At 43.9% G+C, this 16,869-nt stretch overlaps 1 protein-coding gene across 3 annotated transcripts in view; it reads right to left on the bottom strand.

Annotated features, from left to right (window-relative positions):
- Positions 1 to 16,869, bottom strand: part of eya2 (EYA transcriptional coactivator and phosphatase 2) — a 57,011-nt gene that overhangs the window by 2,610 nt on the left and 37,532 nt on the right. For all 3 annotated transcript variants that reach the window (XM_036984140.1, XM_036984143.1, XM_036984142.1), the window contains exons 9-14: positions 13,848 to 13,931; positions 7,546 to 7,635; positions 3,621 to 3,679; positions 2,478 to 2,638; positions 2,095 to 2,209; positions 436 to 557 (exon numbers count right to left, since the gene is read on the bottom strand). In XM_036984140.1, the coding sequence (XP_036840035.1) occupies positions 436 to 557; positions 2,095 to 2,209; positions 2,478 to 2,638; positions 3,621 to 3,679; positions 7,546 to 7,635; positions 13,848 to 13,931 (631 nt within the window). The remainder of the gene's footprint in view (positions 1 to 435; positions 558 to 2,094; positions 2,210 to 2,477; positions 2,639 to 3,620; positions 3,680 to 7,545; positions 7,636 to 13,847; positions 13,932 to 16,869) is intronic.

A 16,869-nucleotide genomic window follows, 5' to 3' on the forward strand; every position in this document is an offset into this window, starting at 1 on the left:
AAAAAACGTGTTTTTTTTGTGTGTGTTTTTTTACTTTGGTAGGAGTACGTATGCTGCAATTCAGCTTTTAGCTGCAAATGTGTACAATTCAAAATAAACCTTACATTCATATAAAGTGCTAAACGTAAGGGTAAACAAATTAAAATAACACTTTTGGTAAAAATGTCAGGAAAGTAAACAGATTGCACAATGCCAGCTGGTAGATAGTAAACAGGCTTGTATACAAATTGTTATACACTACAGTTTTTCCAACGACAGTGTGAAAACAAATCAACCCAGCTGTCAATCAACCCAGCTGTCAATCAACCCAACTGTCAATCAACCCAACTGTCAATCGACCCAACTGTGTTCCTTCCCTGAGACGATCAGTTTCTCTTTTTAACTCTAACACCTGATAATCTATGTATCCATATCGAGTGCAGCACACTGCCTCACCTGTCTTGGTGGCACTGTAGATATTCTCTATAGGGAAAGCTGAGCCCAGTCCGTAGAGCAGGACCTTGGACAGGGCTGGGATCAGCTGGGTGGTAGTCACCAGCACATTCACACAGTTTGGTCTGAAAACAGAGAAATGTCAACACATGGTATCAATATGTCATGCTAGCGTACCTGTAAATGTTATCCACGAGTTCATCTGTGTAACAATGTGCGCTGAGAGTCGGGAAGCAAGTTCAGGGAGCAGAGTGTTTTAATAAATTAAACATCATAACACAAAACCAAGAACCTCGAACAACACAGACATGAAATAGAAACAGTGACGCCTGGGGAAGGAACCAAAGGGAGTGACATATATAGGGCAGGTAATCAGGGAGGTGATGGAGTCCAGGTGAGTCTGACGAAGCACAGGTGTGTATAACGATGGTGACAGGTGTGCACCATAACGTGCAGCCTGGTGACTTAGAGGTCGGAGAGGGAGCACACATGACAATCTGACTCTGAGCAAGTAGAAAAACAGAATATCGCAGTATCCCTTTAATAGATTTGGAGTACCATCCATTTATCATTTGTACCCAACTATATTATTCTGAGTGAACCTACTGTTTACATTGTTTACTATTTTCTGAATTTAGCTCAATCATATATAGATTTTTTTTATTTTATTTCACCTTTATTTAACCAGGTAGACCAGTTGAGAACAAATTCTCATTTACAATTGCGACCTGGCCAAGATCAAGCAAAGCAGTGCGACAAAAACAACAGAGTTACACATGGAATAAACAAAAGTACAGTCAATAACACAATAGAAAAATCGGTATACAGTGTGTGCAAATGAAGTAAGGAGGTAAGGAAATAATTAGGCCAATAGTGGCGAAGTATTTACAATTTAGCAAATTACACTGGAGTGATAGATGTTCAGATGAGGATGTGCAAGTTGAAATACTGGTGTGCAAAAAAGCAGAAAAATAAAAACAAATATGGGGATGAGGTAGGTAGTTGGTTGGATGGGCTATTTACAGATCAGTAACGTGCTCTGACAGCTGACGTTTGATTTGATTAGGATCTATTTTAGTCTTCATTTGGACTAATCTTCCAAGAGTCCTTAAACATTAAAATACCATTTATAATGCGATCACATTTTCACATATAACACACTGTTACAACAAACATAATACACTGCCATACTGACCAGATAAATAATCTGACAGTCTGAACAGATCGATTGATTCCTTCATCTACCACAGTCCTGCAAAACCTTCACATTCATTATATTTAAGTGCTTGTAAAGAATTGTTTGAAGTTATATTGAAAGGTTTCTGGTTTGCTCAGAGAAATTATTCAATTTCTTTTTTTTTGCTCTGAATCTAAATGTTATTTTGCCTATTTCTCTTTTCTGTCTGGATAACACATAGATGGTGGACAATCTATTCCTAGTATTTACTGAATGTCTGTCTCTTACCAACTGAATACTGTTGTGAATGGAGTTTGGCCGTTTTAAATGGTGTACATTGTGAAATAAAATAAGCATGTTTTTTCCAATTATCTTGTTGATTGATGACCACCCAAGAGCATTGTGCATGACTACGACAGAATAATCATATCTCCACCTTAAAACAATGGAGTATCTAGGGCAGTTGAGAAGGGGGGTGTCCTAACCTGGAGTTTATGAGGGCCAAGGCCTTGAGAGCCTGAGTCAGCCACAGATCTGTTAGAACCTCCATCTCCCTCCGTAGCTGCAGCCACTCCTCCCGCTTGGGACTGCCCAGCAAACCTGACACAATCACAATCACACACCAATTATTCATTATGATCATGGTTATATATAGCACGAACAAATTCAACTTACATTGTGAATTTTATATCAGCTGACCACCAGAGAAGATCAACCCTACACACACACACACACACACACACGCACACACACACACACACACACACACACACACACACACACACACACACACACACACACACACACACACACACACACACACACACACACACACACACACACACACACACACACAAACAGAACCCACCTCCCACGTTGTTCTTAAAAGTGTTGTAGATCTCCTTCACCCTCCGGTAGCGAAAGGCCAGTTTCCTCATCCAGTCAGCCCCACCGTGGACACCTGAGCCCAGGCACAGAGTACCGGCCCCCGCAGGGCTCTGGAAACCGTCTGTGCCAAAATTATACGTGCTGCAAGAAAACAACAAAAAGAGAGCATTAAAGAGAAGCATGGCCCTGGGCTATGGGCAGATCAATGTACAACTCTGGTTGAGGGCCACAGTGTCTCCTGACCCCTCCTGTCTCAGCCTCCAGTATTTATGCTGCAGTAGTTTATGTGTCGGGGGGCTATGGTCAGATCAATGTACAACTCTGGTTGATATTTGGTGGCAGTCTCAGTGGGACTTGACCAGTGCCTGTAGATACATGGAGGAGTATAATAGAATTACTGAAGTAGCTGGTGTAAAGAATAATAGAGGAATGCATTATGCAAAACCTTTTTCCAGTGGGAACCTGGACGGGAACAGACATATTGTTTTTGACATCTAAAATCCTATAATAAAGAGAGTGAGGGTGAGGGTGAGACCATGCATGGATAAAACAAGACTGAATTTGAATTTTAACACAATACACAACAGATCAATATTAGAGGCGTGTTATATATAAGTGGGAGAACGTGTAGTATGCCCATCCAGTTAAGTTAATACATATTGAAAAGAGTAACATGCCTGAAAGCACTCAAAAATGGGGGAAGGAATGCACATACTGTTAGGCATTTGAGAAACATCTAGCACTTTCTGAAATATTCATTTGAAACCTATCCTAAAATTCTTCATCAATTTATGTAGTTACATTTCTGGAATGAGGGAGACAGAGAGAATGTGTTATTTTGATTAGATGTTGAAGAAGGATGATATTGTTAATATTGTGTTGCCAGAGAGAGAGAGAGAGAGAGAGAGAGAGAGAGAGAGAGAGAGAGAGAGAGAGAGAGAGAGTGAGAGAGAGAGAGAGAGAGAGAGAGAGAGAGAGAGAGAGAGAGAGAGAGAGAGCCTTGTTTTCGAGGAAGAGAGCAGGACATATTTTCAATATACCTCCACTGATCCTTTTGTAAAGCCTCTCAGTGCTGGTTTAAGTGTGGGGCGAGCTAAGTTCAAGATGAAAAGCTGTACAGTACCTCAGGTCCTGCCCATTGTCGTCTGACGCCACGTCATCAATATGAACTTGGTCACATTCCTGGGAAAGGAGAGGGAAAGATAGTGGATATGTTAGAGAAGGAGATCCGTTTCAAAGCTGTGCATGGGCAGGTTTCTTCTTAAGGGAGCCTCAGGGAGCGATAGAACAAAAAAGAGAAGAAAACAAAAGACAACAGGGAGGCGGAAATAAGCTGCTGAGACATTCAGGCGCCAGTATGGCAGCGTACCAACACCACCTGACACCACCAGACTCCACTAATAAACCCCACTAAGATTTACACCATTTCAACCTCTTTTACCAACTGCCAAAGAACCTTCAGATCTATGTCCATTAAATACAGGATTTTTGTAGTATTAAATATACTGTAGTATATAATATTAATACTGTATACTACAGTATACTGGATGTAAATGGATTTCTGTGGAAGTTGCTAGAAGCTGTTACAAGGTACAAACTACTGTGGAAAAACAGCTAAGTTTCTTCCTCAGACAATACTTGAAAATGACTTTCCCATGGTGCTCCACTACAATACACGCACTATCCTCCCACCTCTCCACCAAATCCCTTTGAATCTCCACTTCAGATCTGCTATTCTCATCTCTTCCCTTCTTTAATTCCCTGACTCCTACTTCAGTAACTACTGTCTCCTACCTCTTCTCCCACACGGCTACACCGGACTGACAGGCCGCGCTATCGCCTTTCAACCGGCCTGAGACACAGGAAGACGCTACCTCATCACGCTCTTACATCTCAGCCTCACTCCTTCCCCAATACTGCCGTAATGCTCCTCCAATGCTGCGACCCAGCTCCCCCAGACACAGAGGGAATCGTTAACACGACCCACAACAGGCTAAGCTAGGGTTTTATGAGGCAGCTCTAGACCCCAGTACATCTCAACACCTCCCAAGCTAAATTGATTTAACGACATGAATGGCCGTGGACAGAGAAGTACATATCTGGCTATGTAGGGCTGGGTTTCGATGATGAATATAGACAGAGCTATCTGTGCAAAATTAGAAATATTACATGTTTCTGACTTCTCACAGGAGCTAGTTAAATTAACTACTATTTTCTTCTGTTTCATCAAGAAGCAGTGCAACTGCGGTAGAGCTCTTATGTCTTCATTGCCTACAGCTCACTTAGCCTGTGGCATCTATCATCTCTCTATTAGCAGCTTCCAAACCTGTAGAAAGATTCCTCCATAAATCAACCACAGCACACGACTAACAAAGATGGCCGCCACTATAGGCGAACTGTGTGCATGAGGAACTACAGAGACGGGCAAAAAGAAGGAACTTTAAAAGAGGGGTTGGTCAGCCGTCCTCCCCTCAGGTGTTTCTTCTCCCCACAACAAATGTTCCTTTCAGAGACAGACACACACCTACAATTAACAACTCACAGTGTTCCTTCTCCCCACAAGCCCAATTGAATCCTCGTCTTTGTCAGAACAAGGCAGTGGAATGCACAGAGAAAAGCTTACATGTCGTTCATGCTGGTAAAAATACATAAGTTTAACCCTATCCCAAATTCACTTTAACAGTTAGGCTTTCAACTGGAATATACAATGTATATCCAGTGGTTCATTTGTAAATAGGGAGGTGCCGGAACAAAAAGGTAGCTGAGAGGGGGGTGACCTGGGGGCCTTTGAGGTACAGGAATGTATATAAACATTTTTTTTAATAAACTTTATAATAAAGCCTTGCATGCATTTACCTCACTTTTGCGTGCTGGAAATGAGCAGTAGAGTAGAGGCACTTGCAGAAGGTGCAAACATGAGGAAAACCTTTTGAAGCTTACGGTCCTTTAATGAACGCATTTCATGCAATTCCACATCATTTTAGATGACTGCTGTCTTTAGCAGAATCTTTTTTAATATCTCACAAATTTTACAAACTGAGAATCTGAGATCAATAAAAACAAACTTGTCTTAAATCCATCAGTAGCCCAGGTGTGCGGAGACACATATTGTACAATATGAGGAGGATAGTCCTAAAAATGCTGTCCAGTTTCACTGACTCACCCAATGATGTGCAGCTCACTCACCAGAGATGGCCGATGATCTCGTGCCTATTTGGTAGTTGATAACAGGCCTATTTGATAGTTGATAACAGGCCTATTTGATAGTTGATAACAGGCCTATTTGATAGTTGATAACAGGCCTATTTGATAGTTGATAACAGGCCTATTTGATAGTTGATAACAGGCCTATTTGATAGTTGATAACAGCCTATTTGATAGTTGATAACGGGCCTATTTGATAGTTGATAACAGGCCTATTTGATAGTTGATAACAGGCCTATTTGATAGTTGATAACAGGCCTATTTGATAGTTGATAACAGGCCTATTTGATAGTTGATAACAGGCCTATTTGATAGTTGATAACAGGCCTATTTGATAGTTGATAACAGGCCTATTTGATAGTTGATAACAGGCCTATTGATTGTTGATAACAGGCCTATTTGGTAGTTGATAACGGGCCTATTTGATAGTTGATAACAGGCCTATTTGATAGTTGATAACAGGCCTATTTGATAGTTGATAACAGGCCTATTTGATAGTTGATAACAGGCATATTTGGTAGTTGATAACAGGCCTATTTGATAGTTGATAACAGGCCTATTTGATAGTTGATAACAGGCCTATTGATTGTTGATAACAGGCCTATTTGGTAGTTGATAACGGGCCTATTTGATAGTTGATAACAGGCCTATTTGATAGTTGATAACAGGCCTATTTGATAGTTGATAACAGGCCTATTTGATAGTTGATAACAGGCCTATTGATTGTTGATAACAGGCCTATTTGGTAGTTGATAACGGGCCTATTTGATAGTTGATAACAGGCCTATTTGATAGTTGATAACAGGCCTATTTGATAGTTGATAACAGGCCTATTTGATAGTTGATAACAGGCCTATTGATTGTTGATAACAGGCCTATTTGGTAGTTGATAACGGGCCTATTTGATAGTTGATAACAGGCCTATTGATTGTTGATAACAGGCCTATTTGATAGTTGATAACAGGCCTATTTGATAGTTGATAACAGGCCTATTTGGTAGTTGATAACAGGCCTATTTGATAGTTGATAACAGCCTATTTGATAGTTGATAACAGGCCTATTTGATAGTTGATAACAGGCCTATTTGACAGTTGATAACAGGCCTATTTGATAGTTGATAACCTATGCCTATTTGGTAGTTGATGACAGGCCTATTTGACAGGCCATATGACCTGACCAGGAAAAACTGAGCTCTAACTGCAGCCTTGCGTTTGTGGGAGTATGGGGGATGGAGGGATGAGCATGGGGGTTGGAGGATGGAGAGATGGGGGGATGGAGGATGAGGGATGAGGGATGGGGATGGAGGGATGGGGGTTGGAGGATGGAGAGATGGGGGGATGGAGGATGAGGGATGAGGGATGGGGGGATGGAGGATGAGGGATGAGGGATGGGGATGGAGGTATGGGGGATGGATCTAATAAGCAATAATATGTATGATGGATGATGGCTAATGGATGGGGATGGAGGTGGGAGGATGGAGGGATGAGGGATGGGGATGGAGGAATGGAGGATGGTGAGATTGAGGGGTGGGGGATGAGGGACGCGGGATGGGGGATGGAGAGATCGAGGGATGGGGGATGGAGGGATGGGGGATGGAGGGATGAGGGGTGGAGGGATGAGGGATGGGGGATGGAGGTGGGAGGATGGAGGTATGGGGGATGGAGGGATGGGGGATGGAGGGATGAGGGATGGGGGATGGAGGGATGAGGGATGGGGGATGGAGGTGTGAGGATGGAGGTGATGGGGGAAGGATCTAATAAGCAATAATATGTTTGATGAATGATGGCTAATAAGCAAGAGTATGGATGATGGATAATGTCATTCATTAGGTAAATAAATCTCACCTCCAGGTCGTTGAAGAATAGTCGTGAGTCGGCCAGGTTAAAGATCATCTCTTCCATCCACAGGCCCAGCGACACTGCCTTGGATGAGTCCTGACAGGAGACACATAGACATTACATTACAAGGTTAATACAGCTGTGTGTACCAGGATGTACTGTCATAACTCTACTTCCACGCTTCGTTTTCACTCAGGGCTCTATTCAATCTGTACTGTTGAAATGTATAGGTCATTTCCTATTGAACCGACATCTACAGCGGTTAACGTGAATGCAGTCTCTGCTAATGTGGGAACATTGCCGGCTACCCGGGCTATTTGCATTGTGTTCTTTTACGCTGCTGCTACTCTCTGTTTATCATCTATACATAGTCACTTTAACTATACCTACATGTACATATTACCTCAATCAGCCCGACTAACCGGTGACCCCGCACATTGACTCTGTACCGGTACCACCTGTATATGGCCTCGCTACTGTTATTTTTCACTGTCTTTTTACTGTTGTTTTTATTTCTTTACTTATATATTGTTCACCATATACCAATTTTTTACTTAAAAATTGCACTGTTGGTTAGGGCCTGTATGTAAGCATTTCACTGTAAGGTCTACTACACCTGTTGTATCTGGCGCATGTGACAAATAAACTTGATTTGATTGAATAGAGCCCTTTCCCACCAATGCATAACTACTGTAGGTGAACATTTGATTTAAGTGGAAATTAGGTTTCCTGCTTCATGGACCACTTGTTTACACGTGTTTAAGAGGACTCTTGTACTTCCAGGTCATTGTTCATCTCAGGAGAAATACATGTCTGTGTTCTTAGGCTTAACATAGGTAGGATGGTTTGCATAATGGTGTAAATACACTGAGTATACAAAACATTAGGAACACCTTCATATTATTGAGTTGCTGGATTCAACTGGTCAGTCCTACGTCATGGGACGTTGTTCCTAATGTTTTGTATACTCAGTGTATATTGTATGAATATATATGAATGTTGTCAGTGAAACAGTGATATTGGTTAAGGCTTCAACATAATGAGCTGTTGATATTCTGCACGATACACCATCAAATCAACAGGACACCACCAAGCTTCAAACAAACCTGACTCTATATCTACACCGAGGGAATGGGCATTCAGATCAATAGAGCTAACAGAGGTGCCATAAGAGCTTTGGTATGCAATTATGCCCGTGTTTAGTCTGCCTATCTAACAGTCATTATTTTCTCCCTATGTCCAAACAACCTTCTAAAGACACTGGCAGTCCTTCTCTCTGATTGACAGGGCAGGTTCTATCTCCTGAGCAGGAAATCTGATTACATTTCTGTCAATCATTCTTTCCACTAAACTGCACCCTTACCTCTCTCTCTCTCGCTCTCTGTCACACATACACAGACACACAGTTATTTAAGAATTCAGGAATGAAGAAGAGGCACTTTACTAAATGATTATATATCTTCCGCAGAAGAAACAGAGAAGCAGTTTGCAAGAAAACATTCCTGTGCAGTGTTGTTGTGGGGAGTGTCTGGGCACCGGCAGGGCAGCTTGCTGTGTGCTGTACTCGCACTGTGGCGGTGCGTCAACAGCTTGGCAGTGTGTCAGAAATGGAGGACTGAGGCGTCAGCCAAAGGTGAGTGTCAGATTAGGGTTTGGAAAGATGACAGCCTTCTTCCCACCTCCAATTGTGAATGAGGAGGCGAGGGGGCAGAAATAGAGGGACGGGAGGAGAATGAGGGAAGGTGAAGGAGACGGAGGAGGTGTTTTGTTCAAATGGAGTAATTATCCGTAATCACCCTCTCTGCTAAGCATAAGGCTTCTTGAATACTTCTTGAATGCGGAGGGAGGTAGCAATGAAAAACACAAGAGCTCCAGCTTTACTCTTCCTGCTAATCACAGGCAGGAATTCACAGAGAACAAGAACACATCAGAAAGGAGAAAAACACCCAATCCCACCCCCCGTTTGGGGACTTTTGTCTTCGTGCAGAGAGGAAATTCATTCGCTAAGACAGAGAGAGAAAGAGTACGGCGCCGTAGCCGACGTATGATCAATGAGATGCCGTCTGATCACTAACGTAGAGAATAAAATCTTAACGTGCTCTAGAGTTCTCCTCGGCTTTTCAAAGGCAGTGAAAACATTCTTTCAGTGAGACCATTTGTTTTCCACATCTTCCAGGGTCCAAGCGTGCCTTGCTTGCCTTAACACAGGCCCAACACTTGTTTACCTCAATGAGTTTGGTCATACCACAATGACTGTCATGGGGAATGATTTATAGTCCGTCTGGACTAGACACGCCATTACATTTGGAAGATGAATTGGGGTCCTTTTTCTTCAAGAGAGGGAAACCTGAGCTAACATAAACATTGGTCGTTGTCTGACAGTGAGCATTATTGTGAGAAAGACGTTTCAAACTCGCTCCTACATAATTGAAAACCAATTCCTGGTTTGTACATAATCCCACTAGGCCTATACACTCTCAACTTTGGTCGAAATCTTTTTGGAGATTTGAGAAATGTTCCCCCTCCACCCCCTTCCTCCCTAACAACTTTCTTTCCCTATCTTACATGTCTGAGTTTTGATGTCAGAGCATGTCGGATTAAAGTTTGTCGATTCAGCTGGGAAGCTGCTGGGTGGAATCAGGAATTTGGCACATCAGTCAAACGTCAAACCTTCCACCCTCTCCTTTCCCCCGGACGATACAAAGAAAAAGAAACAAGGTCGTGCAAAAATGGTGAAGCGCTTAGGTCTAATACTCTCTCCTCCTCTCACTACTCTCTCTTCCTCTCACTACTCTCTCATCCTCTCTCTCTTCCTTTCCTCCTCTCTCTCCTCCTCTCACTACTCTTTCATCCTCTCTCTTCCTTTCCTCCTCTCACTACTCTCTTCTCCTCTCTCCCTCTACTATCTTCTCCTCTCACTACACTCTCCTCCTCTCTCTTCTCCTCTCACTACTCTCTCCTCCTCTCTCTTCTCCTTTCACTACTCTCTCCTCCTCTCACTACTCTCTATTCTCCTCTCTCTACTCTCTTCTTCTCTCATTACTCTCTCACCTCATCTCTCTTCTCCTTTCACAACTCTCTCCTCCTCTCTCCTCTCGCTATTCTCTCCTCCTCTCTCTTCTCCTCTCACTGCTCTCTTCTCCTCTGACTACTCTCTTCTCCTCTCACTATGCTCTCCTCCTCTCGCTACTCTCTTCTCCTCTCTCCTCCTCTCTCTTCTCCTCTCACTACTCTCTTATCCTCTTCTCTCTCTTCGCCTCTTTTCTCCTCTCCTCCTTTCTCTCCGCCTCTCTTCTCTTCTCCTCTCTCTCATCCTCTCACTAATCTATTCTCCTCTCCTCCTCTTCTCTCTCTTCCTCTCAATACTCTCTTCTCCTCTCACTACTCTCTCTCCTCTCCTCTCTCTCTTCTCCTCTCACTACTCTCTTCTCCTCTCCTCCTTTCTCTCCGCCTCTCTTCTCTTGTCTCTCTCCTCCTCTCACTAATCTCTTCTCCTCTACTCCTCTCTCTCCTCTTCTCTCTCTTCTCTCTCACTACTCTCTTGTCCTTTCCTCCTTTCTTCTCCTCTCACTACTCTCTTCTCCTCTCCTCCTTTCTCTCCGCCTCTCTTCTCTTGTCTCTCTCCTCCTCTCACTAATCTCTTCTCCTCTACTCCTCTCTCTCCTCTTCTCTCTCTTCTCTCTCACTACTCTCTTGTCCTTTCCTCCTTTCTTCTCCTCTCACTACTCTCTCCTCCTCTCACTACTCTCATCCTCTCTCTCTTCTCCTCTCACTACGCTCTCCTCCTCTCACTACTCTCTTCTCCTCTCCTCCTCTCAATACTCTCATCCTCTCTCTCTTCTCCTCTCACTACGCTCTCCTCCTCTCACTACTCTCTTCCCCTCTCCTCCTCTCACTACTCTCTTCTCCTCTCCTCCTCTCAGTAATCTCTTCTCCTCTACTCCTCTCTCTCCTCTTCTCTCTCTTCCTCTCAATACTCTGTTCTCCTCTCCTCTTCTCTCTCTTCCTCTCACTACTCTCTCATCCTCTCTTCTCCTCTCACTACTCTCTCCTCTCTCTTCTCCTCTCACTACTCTCTCCTCCTCTCACTACTCTCATCCCCTCTCTCTTCTCCTCTCACTATTTATTTATTTTATTTTTATTTCACCTTTATTTAACCAGGTAGGCAAGTTGAGAACAAGTTCTCATTTACAATTGCGACCTGGCCAAGATAAAGCAAAGCAGTTCGACACATACAACGACACAGAGTTACACATGGAGTAAAACAAAACGGATTGCACTGTGATAGACTGCATCCAATTTGTTGAGTAGGGTATTGGAGGCTATTTTGTAAATGACATCGCCAAAGTCGAGGATTGGTAGGATGGTCAGTTTTACAAGGGTATGTTTGGCAGCATGAGTGAAGGATGCTTTGTTGCGAAATAGGAAGCCAATTCTAGATTTAACTTTGGATTGGAGATGTTTGATATGGGTCTGGAAGGAGAGTTTACAGTCTAACCAGACACCTAAGTATTTGTAGTTGTCCACGTATTCTAAGTCAGAGCCGTCCAGAGTAGTAATGTTGGACAGGCGGGTAGGTACAGGTAGCGATCGGTTGAAGAGCATGCATTTAGTTTTACTTGTATTTAAGAGCAATTGGAGGCCACGGAAGGAGAGTTGTATGGCATTGAAGCTTGCCTGGAGGGTTGTTAACACAGTGTCCAAAGAAGGGCCAGAAGTATACAGAATGGTGTCGTCTGCGTAGAGGTGGATCAGAGACTCACCAGCAGCAAGAGCGACCTCATTGATGTATACAGAGAAGAGAGTCGGTCCAAGAATTGAACCCTGTGGCACCCCCATAGAGACTGCCAGAGGTCCGGACAGCAGACCCTCCGATTTGACACACTGAACTCTATCAGAGAAGTAGTTGGTGAATCAGGCGAGGCAATCATTTGAGAAACCAAGGCTGTCGAGTCTGCCGATGAGGATGTGGTGATTGACAGAGTCGAAAGCCTTGGCCAGATCAATGAATACGGCTGCACAGTAATGTTTCTTATCGATGGTGGTTAAGATATCATTTAGGACCTTGAGCATGGCTGAGGTGCACCCATGACCAGCTCTGAAACCAGATTGCATAGCAGAGAAGGTATGGTGAGATTCAAAATGGTCGGTAATCTGTTTGTTGACTTGGCTTTCGAAGACCTTAGAAAGGCATGGTAGGATAGATATAGGTCTGTAGCAGTTTGGGTCAAGAGTGTCACCCCCTTTGAAGAGGGGGATGACCGCAGCTGCTTTCCAATCTTTGGGAATCTCAGAAAGAGAGGTTGAACAGGCTAGTAATAGGGGTGGCAACAATTTTGGCAGATAATTTTAGAAAGAAAGGGTCCAGATTGTCTAGCCCGGCTGATTTGTAGGGGTCCAGATTTTGCAGCTCATTCAGAACATCAGCTGAGCAGATTTGGGAGAAGGAGAAATGGGGAAGGCTTGGGCTTCCTCTCACTACTCTCTCCTCTCTCTCCTCCTCTAACTACTCTCATCCTCTCTCTCTTCTCCTCTCACTATGCTCTCCTCCTCTCCTCCTCTCACTACGCTCTCCTCCTTCTCACTATTCTCTCCACTGCTCTCCTCCTCTCTCTCTTCTCACTACTCTCTTCTCCTCTCACTCCTCTCTCCTCTCCTCCTCTCACTACTCTCTTCTCCTCTCACTACTCTCTCGACCTCTCTCCTCCTCTCACTACTCTCTCCACCTTTCTCCTCCCTCCTCCACTCTCTTCTCCTCTCAATACTCTCTCTCTTCCTCTCACTACTCTATTTTCTTCTCACTAATCACTCCCTGGCTCCTTGTTTACATCACGGCAAACCGCAGAGGGACAGTGAGAATTCAAAACACAGTCACGGCCAAAAGAACCATTACTATTGTTCCCGTCATCAGCTGCCTGTCCATTATGTAAAAGTGAATCAGCTGTCAATCAAACAGTGGGACGTGGGTTGGCCAAACAAGTCCACTGGGTTATATAAAGAGACAACAGGGTAGAGAAGGAAAACACCAAGCGTGTGAAAAGTCAAGGAGAGAGCAAAGGACAAACAACACTACTAAAAGAGTTACGTTTCAACAAATGAATCCTAACTTTCACATGAGCAGAATTTCCGCTTAGTCCCATTGACATCAATGTGTGACTAAGACAACACTTCACTGGAAGTTAGAATTCACCTCGAACTGAAAGTGCATAGTTCATCTCATCAAGGATTATTAGTTCAATAAACCAGCAAATACTGATACAGAGAGAATATTCACCATGTCACATGAATGTATGTTGACTGTTTTGTACCTTGCCAAATCGGGTGGAGAAGCTCCCTGTGAGCAAAGAGTGGAAAATGATGATGGTCTCGTCTAGGTCCCACACAAACACACGCTGGAAAATAATACAATAATAAAATAATACAAAAGACAATTTGCTGAATATTAACATCATATCTACACTGGGAAGAAAATGACAGTGAGGGTTAAACATACAGCCTGATTAATCAGAAGAAAACTAACTGGGAAAATGTGTTTGTAAAACTGATAGCATAAATGATAAATGTACTGATGATCTCAGTGCAGTAGTGAAAGTATTACTCTACTTTTGTCCATCTGTCCAATTGTCAACAAACTTTGGCCTTAATGTTTTGTGTGTGTGTGTGACTTCCATGGAGTGTAACATTACCTCTATATCTGAGTCCAGGGGAGGCTGTAACATTACCTCTATACCTGAGTCCAGGGGTCTGTAACATTACCTCTATATCTGAGTCCAGGGGTCTGTAACATTACCTCAATATCTGAGTCCAGGGGGCTGTAACATTACCTCTATATCTGAGTCCAGGGGAGGCTGTAACATTACCTCTATACCTGAGTCCAGGGGTCTGTAACATTACCTCTATATCTGAGTCCGGGGGGGGCTGTAACAATACCTCTATATCTGAGTCCAGGGGAGGCTTAACATTTCCTCTATATCTGAGGTCAGGGGGCTGTAACATGACCTCTATATCTGAGTCCAGGGGTCTGTAAAATTACCTCTATATCTGAGTCCAGGGGGCTGTAACATTACCTCTATATCTGAGTCCAGGGGGCTGTAACATTACCTCTATATCTGAGTCCAGGGGGCTGTAACATTACCTCTATATCTGAGTCCGGGGGGGGGGCTGTAACATTACCTCTATATCTGAGTCCAGGGGGCTGTAACATTACCTCTATATCTGAGTCCAGGGGGCTGTAACATTACCTCTATATCTGAGTCAAGGGGGCTGTAACATTACCTCTATATCTGAGTCCAGGGGGGGGGGCTGAAAACATTACCTCTATATCTGAGTCCAGTTGGGGCTGTAACATTACCTCTATATCTGAGTCCAGGGAGCTGTAACATTACCTCTATATCTGAGTCCGGGGGGTTTAACATTACCTCTATATCTGCGTCCAGGGGGCTGTAACATTACCTCTATATCTGCGTCCAGGGGGCTGTAACATTACCTCTATATCTGAGTCCAGGGGGCTGTAACATTACCTCTATATCTGAGTCCAGGGAGCTGTAACATCACCTCTATATCTGAGTCCAGGGGGGTGTAACATTACCTCTATATCTGAGTCCAGGGGTCTGTAACATTACCTCTATATCTGAGTCGGGGGGGGGGGGCTATAACATTAGCTCTATATCTGAGTCCGGGGGGGCTGTAACATTACCTCTATATCTGAGTCCAGTTGGGGCTGTAACATTACCTCTATATCTGAGTCCAGAGGGCTGTAACATTACCTCTATATCTGAGTCCAGGGGGCTGTAACATTACCTCTATATCTGAGTCCAGGGGGGGCTGTAACATTACCTCTATATCTGAGTCCAGAGGGCTGTAACATTACCTCTATATCTGAGTCCACTGAGCTGTAACATTACCTCTATATCTGAGTCCAGGGGGTGTAACATTACCTCTATATCTGAGTCCAGGGGAGGCTGTAACATTACCTCTATATCTGAGTCCAGAGGGCTGTAACATTACTTCTATATCCGAGTCCAGGGGCTGTAACATTACCTCTATAGCTGAGTCCGGGGGGGGCTGTAACATTACCTCTATATCTGAGTCCAGGGGGCTGTAACATTACCTCTATATCTGAGTCCAGGGGGGGCTGTAACATTACCTCTATATCTGAGTCAAGGGGGCTGTAACATTACCTCTATATCTGAGTCCAGGGGGCTGTAACATTACCTCTATATCTGAGTCCAGTTGGGGCTGTAACATTACCTCTATATCTGAGTCCAGAGGGCTGTAACATTACCTCTATATCTGAGTCCGGGGGGCTGTAACATTACCTCTATATCTGAGTCCAGGGGGCTGTAACATTACCTCTATATCTGAGTCCAGGGGGCTGTAACATTACCTCTATATCTGAGTCCAGGGAGCTGTAACATTACCTCTATATCTGAGTCCGGGGGGTGTAACATTACCTCTATATCTGAGTCCAGGGGGCTGTAACATTACCTCTATATCTGAGTCCAGGGGGCTGTAACATTACCTCTATATCTGAGTCCAGGGGGGGGCTGTAACATTACCTCTATATCTGAGTCAAGGGGGCTGTAACATTACCTCTATATCTGAGTCCAGGGGGCTGTAACATTACCTCTATATCTGAGTCAAGGGGGCTGTAACATTACCTCTATATCTGAGTTCAGGGGGGGGCTGAAAACATTACCTCTATATCTGAGTCCAGTTGGGGCTGTAACATTACCTCTATATCTGAGTCCAGGGGGGGCTGTAACATTACCTCTATATCTGAGTCCGGGGGGTTTAACATTACCTCTATATCTGCGTCCAGGGGGCTGTAACATTACCTCTATATCTGAGTCCAGGGGGGGCTGTAACATTACCTCTATAGCTGAGTCCAGGGGGGGCTGTAACATTACCTCTATATCTGAGTCCAGGGGGCTGTAACATTACCTCTATATCTGAGTCCAGGGGGGGCTGTAACATTACCTCTATATCTGAGTCAAGGGGGCTGTAACATTACCTCTATATCTGAGTCCAGGGGGCTGTAACATTACCTCTATATCTGAGTCCAGTTGGGGCTGTAACATTACCTCTATATCTGAGTCCAGAGGGCTGTAACATTACCTCTATATCTGAGTCCGGGGGGCTGTAACATTACCTCTATATCTGAGTCCAGGGGGCTGTAACATTACCTCTATATCTGAGTCCAGGGGGCTGTAACATTACCTCTATATCTGAGTCCAGGGAGCTGTAACATTACCTCTATATCTGAGTCCGGGGGGTGTAACATTACCTCTATATCTGAGTCCAGGGGGCTGTAACATTACCTCTATATCT

Source organism: Oncorhynchus mykiss, chromosome 7 (genome assembly GCF_013265735.2).
Source record: "Oncorhynchus mykiss isolate Arlee chromosome 7, USDA_OmykA_1.1, whole genome shotgun sequence".
Classification (NCBI taxonomy): Eukaryota; Metazoa; Chordata; class Actinopteri; order Salmoniformes; family Salmonidae; genus Oncorhynchus; species Oncorhynchus mykiss.